The following is a 22985-nucleotide window of genomic DNA, read 5'->3' on the forward strand; positions in this document are numbered from 1 at the left end:
TTAAGGTGTTCGTTACCCTACGTTCAAAATACGCGCAAATTTAGCAACGATTGTGGACAAAATATGAACTACAAATTTAAACGGGGTAGGCCTCTACCATATAGGGGTGGTAGGCCTATAATAATGATATAGAAATCTGTAAAAATTTTACATTCGATAAAAATATACATTAATAACATTTAAAACTTAGTGTTTCATGTAAAATCATCCCCTATTCGTTTGTAACATTATTTATAGGGCACGCTATACACATCATATCATATGCATATTTATTCATATATACATAAACATATATATATATTATTCATTCCTTAAAAAATATTTTCTTTTCTTTATTGATTATATAGAGTACATTAAAAATATATAACTAATTAAATTTTCAACAAAGAATTTAATAATAAGAGTTACATAACGATAAATTATATTTATTATTTCCATGTTGCTACATAAATATATTATTATTATTATTATTATAAATTTGTATTTAGTTATATATCAGTTTTATATATATCTATATATATATTTTTTCTTGTTATTTATATAATATATTTGTTACTACACATTTAATTTTCTTTTTATGCATACAATTATTGTACGTTAAAATGAAGAATTTATTTTACATTACATAAATCCATACAGGTATATATGTGTGTTCTATATATGTATGTATATATATATATATTTTTTTTTTATTTCTTATATCCTCTAATAAATAAATATACTTATCTTTAACCATTTATCTATTATTATTTTTCTTTCTTTTTCTCTGTTTAATCTTCCCTTTTTTTTTTGTCTATAATCTTGTCTAATTCAAATAGACCATAACTTTTTTTCTTCTGCAACATTTAGACATTAACATCGACAAATTTGTTAATACATAATGTAATAATAAAGAAACGTACAAACATTAGTTTATATATTAGTTAGGTACATTTTGTATTTAATCCGCGCGATATCTGGATTCCTTCATTGACTGTAAGAAATATACTTACAGTGTTTTATTTGGAAATGTAATATGATCACATAAAAATTACCAAGTAATTGTGCCATGTCAACTTAATCCAAAAACAATATATTACATAACGCATGGAAAGTATTATTATTGAACATTAAAAATATTTTAACTTGCTGACAATTGGCTCAATTCAAGGTACGCATTATCAGGAACAGTTTGAAAATAAAATTATAATCGTATGGTGATGTTTTGTTGTAACTATTGATCAGTTACAAATATGCGTTAAAAATTTTCCAAATTATTTTAGAGATCGTACTTCACGTGAAATAATACAATGATAAATTGTTAATAATAATCATACAAAAATCTTATCTTATTAAATAAACGGATCTTTATATATAGAAAATAATATTCTACTACGATATTTATTTAGCAAACAACGATGTTTTCATTTATCACAACTTAGAGGATAGACGTCCAATACTTTATAATTGGAAACAACTTCGCTTGATTTTGCGCTTTTACAATATGTGTAACGCTTATGGTACAGTACGTATATACAAAAAACAAAAACAAAAATAACATATATAATTCAATTTTAATAAATTTATATATTTATCTATATATATATATATATATAGAATGCTAAATTATAGATTAATAAATTATATATGTTGAATTATATATATGTTATATAGAAATAATAAGTACTAAAATTTATCAAAACCGACAATAAATATATATTTATATATATATGTATAACATTTAATTTTTCCGTCTGTTAAAATACTGTAGTTTTCTACTATATGGGAAGATTTCTTTTATAGAAGAATTGTTCTTTATTTTGTGACATTCAACAAGTTTTTATTCAACGCAGTTTGAAAAAAAAACCTTCGATTTATGTTGGAGCTTAGACGTTAAACTAATATAACTAGTTAAAGAAGAATTCTATTATATTTATTGAAAAATATTTTTAATTTCCGAATCTAATATATATATATATATATATATATATATATATATATATATATATAATATATATGTATAAAATATCTGCACAATATAGAATAAACTAATAATAAACAGTCCTATATACTTTTCTTTTTAAATTTCTAAGTCTTTCATTGATACTTGCAAATAACTAATTCGTAATAAATACAATTTTTTAAAGGAACATGCAAGTATCTGTATTATTATATATGTATATATATATACATATATATATACATTAATAATAATCGTTGAATGTCAATTATTTAAAAAATAAAACATTACTCTTTAAGTGTAATAAGACATATTTGCAAAAATTGATTCATAAATGCGTAATTATTAGCAACTAATATATTGAGATCTGATAAATATAGATACCTGTAGTATTTAATTATACGATTGGATGGAAAAATATGTTCCCTTGTTGAACATTATTTGTACCTGATTAAAGAAGTAAATATATAATTATAAAGGATTTATATGCAAAAGCTAATGTAAAAAAAAAAAAACAAAAAGAAAGAAAGAAAACTGTATTAATTGAAGGCAATATTCTTTGGCTTGTGCTATTAAAAAAAGAAAAAAGGTAGAATTTCTTAATAAAAGACATGTAAAGAATTAATTATAATATTTTTTAACTTATGCGGAATGCACACGGTCGCACTGTTTCTTTTTCTTTTTTCTTTCTTATAACATAAAAATTCTTTTATGCTTTTGATAAAAAATTATAACAGATATTTGCTAACCTCCATTTTTACCGGTCAATCAATATCAATTGCACATCTTGTTGAATGATACTCACTGTTAAATGACAGAGTAATTATTTCTCTCATACATTCAGTGTATGATGCTACAGAAATTCTTGTTATTATAATTATTATTATTATTATTATTATTATTAGTAGTAGTAGTAGTAGTATTAAGAAATATGTATTCCCTTTTAAATCAACACATATTTATAAGACCTCTGTTTTCTAAAGTATCTTTTAAAGATTGAAACAGTTGTAACTGTTGCTCGGGTTTTAAACTAAAAACCTATAAATAAATAATTAAATTATAGAAATAATTAATAAGTAAATGACAAATGTACATACACAAAAAAGCATATTCAATAGAGTATGCTATTATCAGTTTCATTTTACCTGTTGTAAAAGTTTTTGAGGTGAAGCTGTCTGTATAAATGACGAAATATACACATTGACGAACGTTGCCATCAAATATTGACAGTCAAATCTATCCATTATACCACCATGTCCAGGAATGACATCTCCAAAGTCCTATATTTAAATGATTTAATGTTTTTAACTAATATTCACATTATGATACAAATAAAAATAATGTAAAATATTTTGTATCATTTAATTACCTTAATTTTGAAAGCTCGTTTAAAACCACTGGCAAAGAATCCTCCAAATGGTCCAATGACTGAACTAAATATTGACATTGACAAAGAATGAAGTAAAAACGGATATAAAGTCACGGTCTCCTTCCCATTGATCTACAAAAAAAAAAATATAATTGTGTTACACTATTTTAATTATTGTCATGATGTGTTTTTTTTTTCTATAACAATATTACCATTCTTGCAATTACTTGTAAACTCTTTGGTAATACATATTCTTGCGGTTGAAATGAACTGGATGGTTCGCAATCCATTGTCATCCTACCTAAAGCTTCGCTATATTCAATAGGACAAACGAAATAGCGATATTGGCACATAACATAGGACATCTGTAAAATAGTCATTATTGTTATTATCATTATCGAAGAAACTATAAATAAATATAAAAATAGACTGTTTTATCACCAATAATCCAAGGATAACTGTTGAAATACCACCACCTATGAAACCTTCCCACGTTTTCTTTGGAGATAATTTGATCAAAGGTGTTCTTCCAAAAAAGAATCCAAACATGTAAGCCATGACATCGTTTATAACTATCATACTCACTGGTACGATAAACCTAAACGAATACATGAAAATGTACACAAATATTTCATTAATAAAAGAAAAATTAATTAATGAGATAATTATTTGAAATAACAAATTTACCATATTAGTCCTTGGAAAATATTTTGTATTATGAGATAACTTTGTGTCACTACTATTAATAGTGCGACGTGTGTCCATGCGAATAAAGAAAATTGTTTCATATAATATTTCTTTACGAGTGACAGTACAAACCATACAAAACCAATGATGTAGAGACAAAATGAAATAAATCGATGATATGTCACTAATACGCGTAAATATTCCTAAAAATAAAAAGATTCATCATTATTGTTAATATAGTAGCAATTAATATTCAAGCGATGCTATTTGCATTATACTTTTCATTCTATCTATATAATTCATTAGTATTTATATACTTGATTCGCAATGAATTTAATGCGCACCATGGAAGCCTTACTGAGTTGTAAGAGAAGCCACACAAAGTTTCTATAGATCTTATTATCATAGTAGCTCTTTTATTGATTTAGTCTCAGAGTTTGTGTATATAAATATATTTATAAAATAAAATTTTATAGGTTATAAAAGTAAATATATTTACCGTTTGATTGATCACTACTCCAAAGTAATCCATTAAATTTTCCCCATAGAAGAAATAATTGGAAGTTATCAAAAAATACCAGGATAGCGATCTGAACCATGGCAAACCATGAATTCTATACACTGCATATCCAATATTAATGATCTCTTCAAAACATTTAACTTGAACTATTAATGTCTGCAAAAATAAATAATATACAATGAAATAACATTAATTATCTTAGTCTTGTTAAAAAAGAATATTTACCGTAATCATAAGTACTAATGGCCCGCCATATATTATAAATCCAAATACAGCTATCATGACTGACGTTGAAATACTCCTGATGATCCAATTTTTCCAACTGAAATAAAATAATAAAATGACATTATAATTTTTGCCCAATAAGAAACTCTAATTAAAAGTGCAAACTGACCGGTCTGAAAAACCAGAAAGAACAGGATTTAAAAGTTGGGGAGTATGATGCGTTCCTTGTGGTAAAGTTTTTGATAAATCTTCCACCTCCAATTTGGCATCATCCTCCGATTCAATTTCTTCTTTCTGTTAACAATATCAGATGAAATATAACACACTGGTATATAATTGAAAAATGTAAATAGAGAAAAATGTAAAAAGAGAAGAAGAAATATTTTCTGGACATTGTCAGCAAATAAGGGAAAATACATGAATAATAAAATAAACATAATAGAGAGATAATTTAAAAATGACATTTGTTTTGTTTTTAATTAATATGCCACAGGGGTAATCCAATCAATGGAATATACCAATGTCAAATAATTATACATACTAGCGGGGGCAAAGAATGTTGACGTATCCCTGTTACTAGCTGTCAATATAATACATATTTTAATCAATTAAAAGAACATGTTTAAATGTCCAAATTATTCTAATAGAATTGCATTCATTATTAAAAATCGATAATAAAACATTGATTCGCTTATTTGTTTCAGAATGTACGCAGAATTATATCTAGAATAAAAAAGAAAAAAAGAAGAAAAAGAAAATAAATAACAACAACAATGTGATGAAAAACATTTTCACCTGATCATCGTTGACATCCCGCGTAGCTGCGGACGATGTATCTTCCACAGTTCTTTTACGAAGTTCCGACATTTCTTACCAAATACGATTGACACGATTACTGATTAGTTTAAAATCAAAAGGAATATTTAAAACTTATATATGTTTATGTGTATGTGACGGTTGATAGGAACGGTACAACTACATATTTCTGTATGCATAAACTGATTATTAGTGACTAAACTGGGCGGGCGTCACGAACCGTTCGCGCGAATAAAATACCAGATTAATGTACCGACGTCTCGCCCATTTTCGGATCCGATCGGTAATCTTCGGAAAATCGATAATTTAAAAAAAAATCAAAGAAAGAAAGAGAGGAAGGCCAATATGGAGAATTTACAAGTACCAACTGTTTCTTCAATGTTATTTTACGTGCAGCAAATCAATCCTATTGTATATACTGTTTAGATATTGGCTGCACAATAACGATCTATCTTAGCGCGAACAATAACAACCAATAAAGAACCACTAATATCCAAATTTAGACTTCCAGTATCCAGCCAATGAGAAGGCACAGTTATTTAAGGGATATTTATGCAATTATGCACACACACACACACACACATGCTTGGTTAAATAACTTGCTAATTATTTTGAAAACTGAAAGAAATGCTAAAAAATTGTATGATTAGAATATATTATTAATAACGTCAAATACTATTGTATGGTAGAAAAATAATAATATAATAATTAATATTATGAAATAAAAAATATAAAACTTTTTTATTATCTAATTGTTAAATTCATTTTTAGTTGTATTATTGAAATGTTTAATTTATTAATCTTACCTGTGTTAGTTTTTTTCTTTCTCTCTCTCTCTCTCTACTTACTATAATTTTTATCCATCTTCGATGATCCAACGTTCAAGAACTTTTACAGCATCATTTGATACTAATTATAGTTCAACTACGTTACCAACGTATAGATCTTTCATAGTTTACTTTACTATCCTCTTATATTTATTTATCTTGTTAACAGATGTCGTCATTTCCAGATTTGAAAATTTAATTCCATCATAATTTTGATAATTTTTTGGTGTATACTAATTTTTTAGTCTATGTTTAGTGTAAATTACATAATGTTATAAATTTAATTAGTATTATATATATATATCGAAATAATTAAAAATTATATTCAATGTTGTACATAAATTTTTAAGATTTTAAAAATATTTATACATACACATAGAATATTACTTTATAATAATGATCTCATATTTCATTACAAAAGCATTTTCCTTTTCCGGCTATTACATTGCTCAATGAATTTTATTATTAAATGTTACAATAGAAACAATGCATTTTTACAATAACTTTATATTATATTCATATAAGATTATTATATGAAGGATTTTATAGAATGATAATAATCAAATTTGTTTCCCTGTAAATAGAGAGAGAGAGAAAGAGAGAGGTTAGGTTTTATTAGCTATTTACCATCGTAAATTTTATTATATATAATTTACCTGTAAATAGAGAAACGACAATTAAAGACCATTATCGGCTCCTCTCTATTTACACTAGTCCAATTAATCTTATAAATTAATTAATTAAATTTTCCTATTATAATATTATTTATCTCTCTTCATCTATCTCTTTAGCTATCCATTACTGATTGATCGATTGATTGATCAATCGATTTTTATCGATCTCTCTATGCCTCTTCCTAGGAGTGCGCGGCAAATTCGAACAAAAGAAAATATACTTTTCTTTATATACATTTTACATATATTGCATATCAGAAAATTAAGGCTCGATCATCATGTGTGTATTCTATCTTATAATAATCTTATCCTTTTTTTTCTATCTTTATAATTTGTGGCCTCAAAAAATTGATGTTAACATAATTACTTTCACTTTACTACCGCGAAAATTTGAAATATGATCGAAGACGTCACGTGTGACATTTTCGCGCGCTTATTTGAAAAGATTCATGGATTTACAAAGTATCACATGCATTTTATTTAACGAGACAGTATTAAAGGTCTTAAAATTTCATAGCTAATTTACATATTATTTGTTTTTGTTTTATAATTGATTATATTATTTTAAAATTATTAAAATTTTCAATGCATATCTTTTTATTTTTGTTTTTATATATTACTTGTTCATTGGGTTGTGCTAGGACAGGGTATGTGTACTTGATTCTTTGATAGATTATATGGGTAGTAATATAAGTTGTAATATTTATTATAAATCGGAACTTACATATTATTGAATAACAATAGTTGCACCTGAGAGCTACAATACTAAAATATTGTATTGTTAGTATATGTATTCTTGTTAAAACGTTATGTATATATATTTATATATACTTGCCGATGGATGGGTAAGAATATGAATTTTTTATAGTGTTAACTATTGTATCGCACATTCATTCTCAAATACAAAATAGTAATAAACAGTTTTGTTTTCTTATCTATTTAAATTCAATCGACTATTTAATTATATAGGCGCAGTAAAATATCAATGCTTTTGCAGTATGATATAAATAACAAATTTTATCAAATTAACACGATATTATATATAGAAAGCAAACGTTCAATAAAATATAGATTCGTACATAAATTAAATTGTTTATAATTATCTTTTCAATCGCGTAAAATGTTTCATAAAAGCAGCAGCATTTATATATTTAACATGTATTTTTTGTTTTGTTTTTTTTTTCTTTTTCGTATATATTCAACAATTTTATATTTATATTGATTTTATTTCTATTTCTTCTTCGTGACCGATCTTAAATTGAGAATAAAAATAATATTCTTGTACTTATTTATATTGAAGTGCAGTATTTGTTAATTGAACAATACAGTGCTAATAAAATTGTAGATCGTCGTTCTACAATTTCAAGTGAACACTTTTTTATATAATTAAATTGATATACCACATACTAAACGTTTCAAAATCTAGGCCTCCGAGCTCTCAGGCGCATGATATCTGTCTTAAATGCATTGAGCAATTATATTGAGAGCACACGTAAAATGAATATCTTAAACGCAATGTATAAATTAATAAAATAGTAATGAAATATTATGAAGTTAATATAATGAAAATATAAATATTTAATGAAAAGAAATAATTCTTTAAAGTGTACAAATACAATGATAGATTCATTTTAACAAAATTCTTTGCATTTAATCCCAATTACGAAATAACTAAAAGATATCGAACATATCAGGTATACAAGTATATATATAATATGTTAAAGTTGTCTGATTTAAAACGTACTTGTAATATGTAAAAAGAAAAGCACCACAACAATAATGACAGATCTAATATAGTGTACATTAATAAGACCAATATATTCTTCGATAATAGCTTCATACTGAATACAATGGGATAGTCATAATCACATAAACAAAACAAAGATTACAACTAACGATTGATGCAACAATATTACTTGCACAATTTCACATATTTTCATTACCACATTTCTATGGTATAATAAAAAATGGATTTGACGGATTCAAATGTTCTTCATATTTCATTTTTTTGTTTTAAACTTAAAAATAATATACCACTCACAGCCTATCACAAAGTTGGTGGCTCGAAATATAAATATATAGTTTAATATATGAAGATGAAATGATTTTAAAGTAAATTTCATTTTCTTTCTGATAAATAATATTATACTAGAGAAAACAGAGGATGATATATAAATTAAGTATTGCAGATATATACTGCATGTATACGCATACATGCAGCATATATATGTATAGAAAGAAAACTTAAAATCAGTTTACTTCAAAAAATTGTAAATAGTTGTGCCAATCCAGTTAAAGATGTTAGATTTGTTGTAATAATTAAAAATGCTCTGGCATTGTCTTTTATTTTTTAAATATACACTTTGATAGCCTTAATTATAATGACGGTATGCTCACATAATTCTACGTGCATAGAGTGTAATGCTACATGTATTTCAACTTTCAAGCGACATACAAACATTCCCTAAAGCACTGATTCCCTTTCAATTGAAGCTAGTTTATGGAATGATTATGCAATGTCATATAGGGCATGTATGATTAATGTAAGATATGTGTGCATACAACTATCAAAAATGTATAGAAACCGAATATTCTAATTAAAACGCTCGTTATTATTTAATCGTTTTATTAAATTTGTTAAAAGTTTGAATTTGGCCAGTATCATTGTCAATATTATCTTCTTTGATTCTGAGTGAAAATTAACTTAGTTTTGTATGCCAACATTACAGCTTGCATTTTGATTTAGATAAATGTTAAGCAGAGTGGATCGATTTACCTTGATACTGCTATAACAATCATCAATTGCTAATGTAAAGCTAATATTTGAGATTAAAATGAACTTCACATAGTGCATCTGGTTAAAAGCAGCTGGAATGTGCCGTATATGCAAACGACCCAGACATAGGACATCAGTCAACATTAGGTGAAAATATTGCAGAGCCCTTATAAATTGCTTCATATTTATCACTTTAGTTCTCTTAAATCATGTCCTTTATTGAGCACGAACTGAGTATTTCTGATCCTGTAACACAAAAAGTATTTTCTAAATTAATTCAAAAGTAGTATTGCACACTTTGTAGTTTCATAATAAAATATAAAAATTATTCAAAAAAACATAATAAGGGGCAAAGGCTTTGTAATAGATTAACTTAAAAAATAGCCTATGCAGAATTTAGGTAAAATGATGACCTATGAATTCATGTAGTGAAAATGATTTCACTAAATTTATAATATTAAAAAAATGTATTATCGAACCTTGTAAACCACCATTTATAGTAATTAATACTATTATGCTTCAAGATCTATTTATGTTATGAAGGTGATTATAGCTGAAAAAAATGCATTGTTTATATTAAACTACTGTGTGTGCATATAACAATTTTTATAAACAAGCGTATGGCAAACAAACACAATTTTGCTATGATTAATCACTGTACTTAAAAGAATTTCACTGCATGCTTAATGATATATTCTATTTTAAAAAGAATAATAATGTAGCTTTCAACAGCAGCAAATATTAAGAACAGCGATTAATAATTTATAACTACAATATAAGTAAAATAATAATATTTAAAACATAAGCTCTTCTCATTGGTGTTAAAAAATCAGGGTCTGCGTACTAGAAAATTAGAAGGAAAATGCAAAAATAGAAACATAAATAAAGATAGATAATTTGGAACTAGTGCATTAATGAGATAACAGTAAATATCCAATTCTACAAATACGCACCTGTTTTGTCATGCCCAAAATATTTCCTCTGATGTCCACATGTCTCATATTCCAGTGCAATCCATACCTAAGTTCTGGCCTGCAGTACTCAAATCAAAGCGAAACAAAACAACAACGCAGATATTCCAAAACAGTATAATAATAATGTGGTTAAACACAAATGCGTGCGAGGAAAATTAATGCAAGATTTAGTTATCTTAATATAACAAGTTTTCATACAAAAAATGATTCTTCCATATATAGATAGCTTCATACAAAATAGAAATAGAATGCATGTAACTCAAATATTGATAATACCATTTGGGATGTATGTAGCTCATACTCTTCTTTACAACATTCCTACACGTGTATTACTTTGTGCTCCATTAGAGCTATTATTAAATATTATGTGATATCAGTCAAATAACAAATTAAATTTTACTCTGTTAGAAAATAATTTATTTCTTTCTTTTTAAATTTATTTATTAAAGTATCAAGGCACTACTTTTACTTATTACTCTCGTGTTTGTTAAGTGATAAATTAAAGAAAATTACTAAGAATTAATTTATAATACAGCGTTTCATCCTACCTATAGGAAAGTAAAAAGATAATATAAGATTATTATATCGATATCATTCACCAGAACTCGGTATATGGTGTCTCGAATAATATAATGATTGGAAGCAATAGTTATTTTTATGTATTCTCCTGAGATCTTTATAAACTACAGGCAAGAACAAGATTTTCTATTAAATTATTATTATTATTATTATTATTATTATTATTATTATTATTATTAATATTATATATAGATGTATATAAATGAAAAGTATATAATTAACTTAATAAATTGCACAAAATATTTTCTTCTTATTATACATATAAATTAATATTTTAAATACATACACGAAAACAAGAACATCATTTCGAGACACCTTATATCACAAGACAATTATCAGAATACAATTGTGATGATGTCAATGTGTAAAATTCGAGAATAAAATTGCAGAGTTATTGTGTAGGAAGATTTAAAAATAGTTTCTTCAATAATTCCGAGTCTAGGAAAGAATCAACCATTTCCATAATGTATTAGAATGCCTAAATTCGAAACTATAAGATGAGAACAATTTTCGATAAAGTATATAAAACGAATAAATATAAAATTACATGTAAAAATCCATAATCTTCATTTGGTTCATACTTTCTATGTTTTTTTTTTTTTTTTACTTTTTTTTTTATAAATTATCTTTGCTAATCTATACCAAGCTATATAGTCGAGCAAAGCTGTTACTAAAAACTTCTATCTTTACCACACGTGTGTCATCATCATTCCACACTACTTTTGGTTTCACAGAGATAATCCGGTTATAATGTGTAAGAAATCATTTAAAATCTCTTATCGATAAGAAAAATGATCCTTAATAGAAGTTATACATTACTAGTACATTAAAATAGAATGTCTTAATTGTTTTTCTACCTTTTTTTCTTTTGTTTTTCCATTAAGGAACCATAAGGCGTAAAATGCAAATGACATTTAGTATTATTGTTTTATGAGATTAGACAGTAACGTATTTCTATAAGACACATAATTTAAAATAATCAAATATATATTATATGTCATCATATCAAGCGCCTTAGATTAAAAGTATTTTTTTCAAACGTTATTTATGATGTTCTCATATTTACGTTAAAAAAATAAACACAAGGCGTTATCACAGTTAAAGATTGGAAGTAATTAATAACGCTTCATTGTTTTCTACAAGGTATATATGCATATATCCGATGTGAACGATGAAAATTGATTGCACTGTATTTCCGTGACAATACATTGCAGATTATAGAGAAGAAAATAGGTACTGACGTTTCTCAAGTTGAATATTAATGCAAGTGCAATGAAACAGTGCCGAGAAACACAGAGAAATACACACACGCACACACACACACGCACATGTACAGCCAGTTGTAGATGTCCCTAAAAAGGCAATTCTACGAGACATAATAATAATATGTATATCGCACGATTATAGTATCCTTCAGCATTTTCGAATACAACGTGATATTTGTAAAGTTTAAGGATACCTAAAATAAAGGGATTCCCTTAAATATTGAATTGCCCTCCTCCTCTTTCCTAAGAATATAGATATTCAGCGGTACTTTTAAATCTGCATACATATTAGGGGAAAAAATCAGAGACAAGCGATACTACAAACGGACAATTATCCTACGTGGAAGAATGAATCCCGAAAGCTTGAAAGATCTTGTTTTTAAAACCGGGTTTGTTAGGACTAGCGTCGTGGTGGCCAGATTGTCCTTCATGTAGCGCCCTTTGCACCAGTGGCAGCGAACCCTGTGATTGTGTGTTGTATCGCCAAATCGTCACAACGGGCCGGATAACGAAAAAAGAACAAAAAGAAAGAAGAAAAGGATAGTAGACAACTAATGGTGTGCTACTACATGCAGTGCAACCGATGATTTTTAACTTGTCTTAACACAACCCACCTCGTCGTGTTGTTCGTGTTCGCTATTAGCAAAACTCGATCGTGATCCACGTCTAGTTGTTCCTTTATCATCTCCTAAGATTTGAGCCACCTTAGCTTGTTTCACTAGATCTAATGCCTAAATACAAACAACAAAAAAGATTGTCTTTTATGGTACCCAAATAAGTTAACTAAAAAAACCAATATTTTGGCAAAGGGAATATTTCAAAAGTACAATATTCGGACATAAATTAAAATTTAATATTAACGGATAACAAACTAATCAAACTTTAACATTCATATTTCTAAATTCTATTCTTCCTTCTATTATTTCTATTAATTCAAGTGTAATCATGATTATTTGCTAAACAACTTTTTGCAAGTAAAGGAAATGTATGATAGCTTTTACTTTAATAAGAAATACTAATAATAAATATCACTAAGAAGTGAACAGCTTGCTCACCTGCTGTACTGGCTGCATGTAAAATAGACAGGAACGTTTCGTTAACAAATACAGTTAAAGATTTTCTACTGTATTATAATAATAAAAAAACAAATAATAACTCACCTCTTTTCTTGATCTAAAGGCACAGTCTTCAAGAGTTTCTGCAGCCTCGTATTTGCCTAATCTTCTATATAGGGAACTAAGATTTTTCAATGTAGTCGTAACCGTTGGGGAATCGACCTTAGCCGCTTTATACCATCCACCATATTCGCCGTAAGGAGTATTTTCTTTATTTTTATGTTTATTTTCCTCTCGTTCTTCCGCAACCTTAGGTATAATAAATCGATAATATATATGCATATCTTTATTCCATATGGACGTAGAAAGTTAAAGATAAACGAAAATGAATGAAATTAGAAAATATTTCTTAATTTCTACCTGCCAAATAGGTTTATTATCTTCATCAATAGCACCAAATTCTTTCTCGTGTGCTCTAGTCAATACTTGTTTGTATAGAATTTCTGCGCCCTTATATTTGCCTTGTTTCAAATAACAAGAAGCAAGATTATTTTTCGTTTTTGCCACATTAGGATCATCTGGACCAAGCTTTGCTTCGTATATTTCTAAAGCTCGTTGATAATAACGTTCCACCTCTTCGTATTTTCCTTGATTTTGACATAATAATGCGAGATTGTTTAGTTGCTTAGCTACATCTGGATGTTCATATCCAAGAACGTTTTCCCGAATAGCGAGGGCTCTCTTACACAATGGTTCTGCTTCATTATACTTTCCTCGCTTTCCGTATAAAACTGCGAGATTATTTAATGTTGCTGCAACCGCAGGGTGATTTTCACCAAGTGTCTTCTCCCTTATTGCTAATGCATCGTTTAAAAGATTAGCTGCTTCCTTATATTTATTTTGATCTCGATATACCAATGCTAAGATATTTAACATCGTTGCAACATCGGGGTGATCATGACCGGAAGTTTTTTCTAAATCCTCTAGTGCTTGTTTGCACAAAGGTACAGCTACTTCGTAACGTCCCTGACTCGCATATTGTATTACCAAATTGTGCAAAGTACGCAAGCGTGCTGGTATTTCATATCCAGCATTGACTTGCTGTGCGAATTGTGATGGTGGTGTAGGTGATATTGCTATAACCAACAACAACACAACAATAATGTGAGATTTAATTAAGTAAAAGCAAACAAAGTTTGTAATTAGAGTCATAAGAAAAAGAAAAAAGAATACATACATTTACTGTTTCGATCATCTGCATCATCATCGGGAAATAGATCAACTACGGGATCATCTACCGGCCTATCCTTAGCATTTTCATCATCCGCAGAAGGATCAGGATCATATTGTCTCATACTAGTCATAAATTCTAAATGCTTCTTTTCTTCTTCCAATTGAGCAACCTGTTGCAATCAAAAAGCACATTTGTTTTAACACTTGTCTTAATTATAAATTATTCAAAATTATAGACACTTACATACATTTGAAAACTTACCGCTTGTTCGCTAGCTTGTAATTTTTGTTGTGTTCCTGCCAACTCATCTCTCAACCATGCATTCTCTTGACACAATCTTCTAACTTGTGTCCTAAGTTTTTGTTTCTCCGCTTCTACCATTTGTAAATGACTAGCCAATGCCATCATCACTTGAGCTTCTCCCAAACCTAATTCTATCATTTCGATGTTCTTCGATAAAAGAGTGGATTTATCTCGAGCAGATGGTGCTTCTTGCGATTGTAATCCCTGTAAGAGGCCACTGTGTTCTACCCGGAGAGCCTCCAATCCCTGGGCCACTGTACGTGCCCCAGCCATTATTTCTTCCTGCGTCATGGCCGTCATCCTGCCAATAGTTTCTATTTTCTTGCTAGAAAATAACAAATAACATTGAAATATTTAATACTACAATATTACTCTATCAAAGCAAAGAAAGCAAAGAAAAAATAACAGAATAAAAAGAAAAAAGAAAAAAAAAAGAATATTGTGCAAAAATATTAAACTAGCATGTTTAATTCAGCAACTGTTCTCACATTAAAATATAGAAAAAAAAGAAAAGAGAGGAAATAACAGACACGCTACATCAAATTTGGATTAATTCTAAATACGAAAGAAAGGACGGAGATCCTTTACTGTAGAGAAGAAGAAAACGACATTGTAAGAATGATTAAGCTGCCACGCACAAAAACAGGTTCGCTCGAGGTAAACGCTTCTTTTACGAGTCGGTTAATTAATCGTATTTAAAAATAAGAAACCACAAGTATTGTTGATCAATGAAAAGAAAAAAGAGGACACGAGCAAATCCAGAGGAAGAGAAAAAGAGAAGATATTGAAGGATGAACAGAGATGACAAAGGTAGAGTGACAGAGAACAGTAGATATCGCCGCAGTCGGCGAGTCCAACGAAGACCAAGAATGTGTTTGGAAGGTCGGAACTTTGTGGGAAAAGGGATTACGGCGAATTTCAAAATGTCCAACTAATTGTACCTCTTATTGGGATGTTATCGACCAAAGATGAAACCGAAGTGTCTTGGCAAATGTACGATTAAAAGAAAAATAATCTAGATAGGAACTTACCCCATGTCAGGGCCGCGTTAAAAGCTACGGAAATCAATGGCTCAATATTTCCACGCAAGCGCAACATCTCGGCTGCCTTGCACTTATGCGACGCAGCATACATATATATACATATATATGTATATATCCTATGTATCTATATATGATACATACATACATATACAAAAAATCATGTATATATATACGTGTACAGATGAACACACAAAGAAAATAATAGATAGAGAAAGAGAGAGAGAGAGAGAGAGAGAGAAGGAGAAGCAAATAGAAGAGACATAAAATATAACTAGGGAAGCTAAGGAAAATAATAAAAGAGAAAGAGAAAGGCGTCAGTTTATATCGAAGAGAAAATTTCTAATGAAAATGAGATAGGAGAGATCGATCTCCAGTTAGAGTTACGAGGGACTAAAGTAATAGAAATGATGAGAATGTGTAGTCTCTATAATAAGGTCAGTTTTCGTTGGTTTATGGGTATACCTATTATATAAACCTTGACCTCACGCAATACCTTCTATGGTATATTGCTTTTTATTGTATTGGAAATAATTCGTATTTTCCGGGTAAAGGAATAGATCGTTAAATATATCGATAGGTAACGTTTAGATAAAATCGATAGAAAGTACTTTAATTCTTCGTTGGAATACATTCCTGTCTCGCCTAATAAATAAGGGATTATACTTTCGTAAGAAAAACGTGGATATTTTAAAGCAGACTTGTGAAAGAGAGAACTACTCTTTTTCGCTAACATAGGAAGGGGGTTTACTTTTCATTGAAAAAGTACCGTAAAAACGCGACAATTCGTCAGCAAAAAGTCAGCGCCCGTTAATAACACGAGGAGAGATTAAAAATGCGTGTCTGGTTAATGAGTTCGCATTGAAAGATCTCTCCTCTCCCTGCTAGATCTCGTTTCTTTAATAAAAAAAAAAAAAAAAAAAAAAAAAAAAAAGGCTTGCCTTCTTGCGCATTCACCCAAAACGTGTTTGGGACGCGTGAAAATCAGAATATAAATATTATCCAACCTGGTGTAGAAGTTTATTTGATCATCTTCTTCTTCTTCTTCGTCGTCGTAGTTCTTTGGCTAAAAGCTGATTTTATTTACGAATCAAATCGAAATCCCGTCTTCCGATCGTGTCTTTACTTCCCCGATTACGAATAATATTCCTATGTTTACTCTCGTATCACACGATATGATAAACTACTCCCCTTAGAGAAGAGAGGACTCTTTCACTTTTGATTTTATCTATTTAACGATTTAGCGTATGTTTTATTATTAGAACTTTGATAAACCGCATCGTTAAAATTTTTTACAGAGAAATACAAATAAAAAACAAAGTAATCAAGATTAGAATGAAACTCGAAGGTTATTTATCGCATGTTTCACCGTCGTAACTCTGATCGATCATTTCTAATCTTATTAAATATTTCTCATTGTTTCTGTTTAACCATTCCAACTATTCGTACGGACAAACGTTAAGAATCGAAAAGAAAATTCTCGTGATAGAATTAAACGATTAAGTGGATAAAATTGAATGAATTCAAATGAAAATCTTTATCGGATTTAAATCAGGAACGAGTCGAATACTGGTGTGTATTTCACCTTCTGATCCATGCACCCGACAACCTTTCTCGTGATAAAACGTATTACAAGAACCTTTTACTCTATTAGCTTTCTCTTATTTTAACTTAAGGTTAAATCCCTAATTTTATTTGATCTAACAAAAAAATATGTATTTCTAATGAAACGCAAGAGAAAGTATAATAAAATTGGTTATCTTTTCTTGTGTGTCTAATACAACTCGTCCTTAGGATCATCGTAGTGGTACCACGTCGCCGTAGTCGTATTTGTTGGGTTTTATCATTCTACCGGCTTTCTCTTCTTTCAGATACGAGGAGGAAGATGACGCGCTATTATGGTTGGCAGGGAAACGCAGTGAATCCGCATGATATCAACCACCGACACGGTGTTTCCTTTCATCGTCTTTACGAACAACGATACACTGCACGCATTCCTTTACGTATAATGAAACGAACAACGGACACGACGGGATTTCAATTGAAAACAAAGGAAACATAAATAAATAAAAATAAAAAAGTAAAAAACTTGGCGAAAAGAAAATATTGCAAAAGAATAACGTAACGTAAACGAAGGACTAGATAAATAAAACGATCTACTCACATTCTATAAGCGTTCAGCGTTTTTGACATATGTGTTCTACCCATCGGTAATGTCGGATTGATTCCCTTCGGACCTTACCTATTCCGTATAAAAAAGATAGATTTTTCTATAACCACCGGATTCCCTTCGTCGTCTTTATTCTTATAAGTAAGAAACAGTAGTAGAAATATAAGTAGAATGATCACGAATAACTAAGACAAATATTGTCACCGTACTTCTTAATATACGAATCATTTACGATTATTATTATTATTATTGTAATTTTTATTGTAATTTAATGGGACCGTTAATTCTTACTAGAACGTAAAAAAATATATGTATTATTATCTACATTTAAATCACGGAATTGGACTTTACTGGTCCGCGTTAAAGTCTTCACTGAGGGTTAAGCTTTGGCTTCCCACCCTCTCTTTCTCTTCGTTTCACGGGGGTGGATGAGGAGAGTAGTGAAATACGCTTGCGCAAAAACCCTTCTCATAGTCAACTTCCTACAGGCTGGGTTACACGCAATCTAACATTGCTGTGATGTCGAGAGGGTGCAACGAGAGGGTGCAACGAGATATACATGAATGGCGTGCCGGTTTTCTGAAAAACATAATATGTACCGCCTATTTCCTGTCCTTTGCTAAGAATCAACTTGGGGATGTGACAATAAGAACGTTACTTGGTCACTAGGAACCTTACCTTTACGAAGGTAAAGGGCAATCATTCAAGGGACTATTCAAGGGGATACTTATGATATCCCTTATTTTTTCAATACTTTAAAAAGATCTTTTTCACTATTATATTTCCTACGATAAATTATTTTGTTGAAAGTTATTTCTATAAGTTGTCAGATCATAGAAATTATAATGAAAACAATTCCAATATTGTTATGTAATATATAATAATACAAAAAAATGAAGTGATCAATGAACGGTTTTATGTTTCAGAAAATACTAATCAGAAATCAATATTAAGGTCATAATATTGATTAAAGCAACTCTCTCTTTCTCTTTTTACCATGCAAAAATGTCTATCATTTAAAATCCTATAACCATTCTAATCTCTTTCTCTCTCACCCTTTAATCTTTTTATTCGATCGGACGTTGAACGTGTTTACCTTTACCTTCATTCTCGTAAACCTTGCATATAAGATTTCATTTTATCGTGTTACACCAAACATTAATATTCTATTCTTTAATATAAAAAATAAAAACAATTTAACGAATGAAATATAATTGGTTTCTACAGTGAGTAAGAGGTAAAAAAAAAAAAAAAAAAAAAAAAAAAAGAAATTAAATTAAAATACAAAAGTACAAAATTTCATCAAAGTGGGATTACAATTTTTGTATTAGATATGCTTTTGATAACATAACATATTTCTATCTCAAAGGAAAAACTCGTGTTATTTTAACACAGAACGGACATATCAGTCCTACTTCGACGCTTGGCTGGCTACGTTTTAATGTTAGTTTCTATCTTCGACCGTGCTAATTGGAAAGCACTTTGTACTCGAGTGCGTTCTTCCGAGTTTACCGGAGAGATAGTAACCCTTGCAATCAACAACAATCCACTTTATGAAATCAAACGGGAGAGAAAGAGAATGGTTGTTATGTGCCAAAGTTAATGAGGAAGAATTAATTAAATTTCATTAATAACAACAACAATAAATGAAAAAACAATACTACAAAGTTAACATTATATTTCATCTCAAATGTTTTATAAACACAAAAATTGTTGACTCATTATACGTATAGATATAATAATCTATTATTTTTTTGTATTTTCTGAAACATAACGATCATTATTAAAACATTATGATCACGGTGCAGGTAGAATCTCTTTAGTAGTGAAAAATTGCAACGTATCGTTTTCGCAATTCTCCAAGTTACGAGGGAGATCCAGTTGGTCTGCTGTAGTCGATGAGTCATAGTATGACTACGATGCATTCAGAATGATATGCCATGTGCTGTGCTGTGCTGTTGCTTGCATGTTAGAGAAACTAAGAACCGTATACCATCGTCTTGTCTTGTCTTGTCTTGTCTCTTTCTTGTGTGTATGTAGTATTAGTACGGCGAACTCGGTTTCTCGAATTTAGATTCTCGGGAATTTTCAGAACGACTACGATTTACTAAAGGGATGGAAGAAAACTCTATTAGAAGTATCATTGCGTTTAAGTCGAACTAAGGCATTCGTATCTTTCTATTTAAATTTTATATTAAATAAATAATTATTATATATTATTTATTTAACATAAATGACGAAGAATTTGTTATTTGTTTAAGAATATTTTTGTAATTGTAAATTTCTTTTAAAGGATTTGTTTAAATTTATTGAACACTTGTACGTAGGCAGAGAAGCCTTGAAGAAAATATGCAGACAGGTACATATAGGAGAGTTTTATTTTAAAATAATTATTATTAATTTTTAGAATGCGATAGAGGCCACGTAATTAAATAACTTTCCCTAATAAAGTTGTCAATTACATTTGATTGAATACTTACAAATAATTATTCTAAAAGACCCTCTGTATATATACAATGTATATTTTAATTTGATAACCATATTTATCCTCCATAAGGGGATAGATATCTTTTTCCATTCGAGTATTGAACCGATCCCATTTTTCGATCAATCCTCGTCAGGTATATAGAGTAAAATAGATGCTTACGTCACTGATCGGAAGAATGGATTACGTTATTTCGCGAGACACGTTGGAAATAATCAATTGAGAATGCTTTTTTTTTTTTTAATACATTATTTGTTATCTTTTCTATTCACTTTTTCTGTCTTTCTCTTTTTTATATTATAAATTGAATAAAATAAATAATATTTATATATGATCCTAACATGGGGTGAAAGTTAGCAATGGATATTAAGCTGCTATATTAGTAAATACATTCATGCGTTCATTTAAATTCATCAAGCGATGATACTAATGCCATACGTTCAACTTATTTCATTTATGTCTATGGTTTCTTTATTAAACCGTTAGCCTTATTCCTTTGCCATGACAAAACTGTTCGTAGAGTTTACCGCAGAGGATAACATCTGATACTATTTAGTATTATGCGAATCAATATGAAAATAATTCTAAATGAAAGAGATAATATACATTAGAATGTAATAACTATAAAAATATTCAAATATGTAATAGCTTTTAGAAAATGAAAGATTAAACATTTTCAATAACTTTCCTTGGAGTTAGGCAAAGAAAAGTTACTTTGATATTTGTAAAAGATAATAAAAATAAAAGATAATACCGGTGAATCTGATTCTTTGAGAAATAAAGAAGATGATAGGAGATGTGGTCATGGTAGGTGATTTTTCATCAATGGTGCACTATAGAAATATAACACGGTAACGAACAAAAAGTATTAACTTCCGGCTACACCTGTTAGTTCAGAAAAGGCGTGGCTATGGATAATCGAAAGTTAAGTTTTAAATAAAAACGAAATATTTAAGAAATGTACTATTTTAGAAGGAAGAAGAATAAGAGTAAACATTGAGAGAGTAATAAAAAGACACATAGAGACATATGTACACTAAACTTACTCTTGAGAACGGTCCATGCAGGAATCCTCCTTCACTCTCAATGTATCATCCCACTATCATAAAGATAATCACGATCCTTTCGTTGTATTTGTATTAATTATTTCGTTTCCCTTTAAATTCCTTTTTTGGACAAATTTAAATAGCGACGTGTCGTAGAACGTGTTAGAATTTTTAAGATTGATAACGTTCGTAACCAAAAAGTCAAATGTAGATTTGACGTTATTTATTCCGTTCGTTTCTTCGATGGTAACGAAGAATTGTTACTGGTTGTACAAACGACGAAGAAGAAAATATACACGTAACAAATGATATTAATTCCATTCGCCTAGACGCGATATTTTAACCGCTTTTAACTTTAATACAAGCTGGAAACATTAAGATTTCCTTCTGTAAGTATTTGTAATTTTAATTTCGTTTGATTTTATTTAATTTTTCGTTTTACCTGAAAACCATATCGAGACGGTTGAAAGCACAGGAGAGAGAGAAAATGTTGCATAGAGATTTCGGGCTCGACACGGTTCGCAAGCTGACGATGAACTAATTGTAAAATGGCGAGGAGTTCTCTCACTGCATAAGAACGTGGACAATGGTCACATATTTACCGGCACAATTTCCTCGAGACACGTTTAACTAATTAACTTAACGTTTATTTCCTTATTCACTTTTAATCAATCACTTTTAACGAATACCAAAAGAAAAGGGTTAAAATTATGACAATAATTTTAAGAAAGATGATACTTCGGATTATACACTGTTGTCAACCAATTGTAAGATGTTACAACTATATAGAACGATGCGGTTAGCGATCGCAGCGCTTAGTTCTTATGGCGGCATATTTTGGTACTAATAACATATATCAAAATATATTACTATCTTTTCTTTTTTAATTTTATAATCGTTGAATAAGAAACATTATTATTTGGTATATGTTATTTTAGTGAAAATAATAATTAATAATTTGCAATAATAAGATGTTTTTTAATGATATTATTTTTTAATAA

At 29.0% G+C, this 22985-nt stretch overlaps 2 protein-coding genes across 17 annotated transcripts; both read right to left on the reverse strand.

Annotated features, from left to right (window-relative positions):
* Positions 1-409: 409 nt before the first annotated feature.
* Positions 410-5677, reverse strand: Cds (CDP-diacylglycerol synthase). 4 transcript variants are annotated; one of them, XR_016176661.1, is made up of 12 exons: positions 5536-5677; positions 5282-5320; positions 4910-5034; positions 4741-4837; positions 4495-4671; positions 3996-4198; positions 3750-3906; positions 3521-3673; positions 3309-3440; positions 3085-3219; positions 2745-2977; positions 410-2386 (listed from the first exon to the last, which is right to left on the reverse strand). XR_016176661.1 is itself a non-coding variant. In XM_015319480.2 (11 exons), the coding sequence occupies exons 1-11, from the start codon at positions 5605-5607 to the stop codon at positions 2888-2890; spliced, it is 1380 nt and encodes a 459-aa protein (XP_015174966.1). In that variant the 5' UTR covers positions 5608-5677; the 3' UTR covers positions 410-2887. The 4 variants fall into 4 exon arrangements, 2 of the variants coding, with proteins under 2 accessions (XP_015174966.1, XP_015174967.1); XR_001475613.2 differs by having other exon boundaries at positions 2689-2977; XM_015319480.2 differs by having other exon boundaries at positions 410-2977.
* Positions 5536-22751, reverse strand: Klc (kinesin light chain). 13 transcript variants are annotated; one of them, XM_089172822.1, is made up of 12 exons: positions 22427-22751; positions 21985-22349; positions 18448-18525; positions 15202-15568; positions 14944-15109; positions 14127-14842; positions 13812-14015; positions 13707-13718; positions 13266-13382; positions 10787-13113; positions 6757-10079; positions 5536-6629 (listed from the first exon to the last, which is right to left on the reverse strand). In XM_089172822.1, exons 3-10 carry the CDS (start codon positions 18489-18491, stop codon positions 12988-12990), a joined length of 1752 nt encoding a protein of 583 aa, XP_089028948.1. In that variant the 5' UTR covers positions 18492-18525; positions 21985-22349; positions 22427-22751; the 3' UTR covers positions 5536-6629; positions 6757-10079; positions 10787-12987. The 13 variants fall into 13 exon arrangements, with proteins under 13 accessions (XP_089028948.1, XP_015174971.1, XP_089028949.1 ...); XM_015319485.2 differs by lacking the exon at positions 18448-18525; XM_089172823.1 differs by lacking the exons at positions 21985-22349; positions 22427-22751 and having other exon boundaries at positions 6757-6957; positions 7040-10079; positions 18448-18843.
* Between the last annotated feature and the right edge of the window lie 234 nt (positions 22752-22985).

This window comes from Polistes dominula, unplaced genomic scaffold, assembly GCF_049000335.1.
Source record: "Polistes dominula isolate Pdom_NZ unplaced genomic scaffold, Pdom_raw_medaka contig_23, whole genome shotgun sequence".
In the NCBI taxonomy this organism is placed as follows: domain Eukaryota; kingdom Metazoa; phylum Arthropoda; class Insecta; order Hymenoptera; family Vespidae; genus Polistes; species Polistes dominula.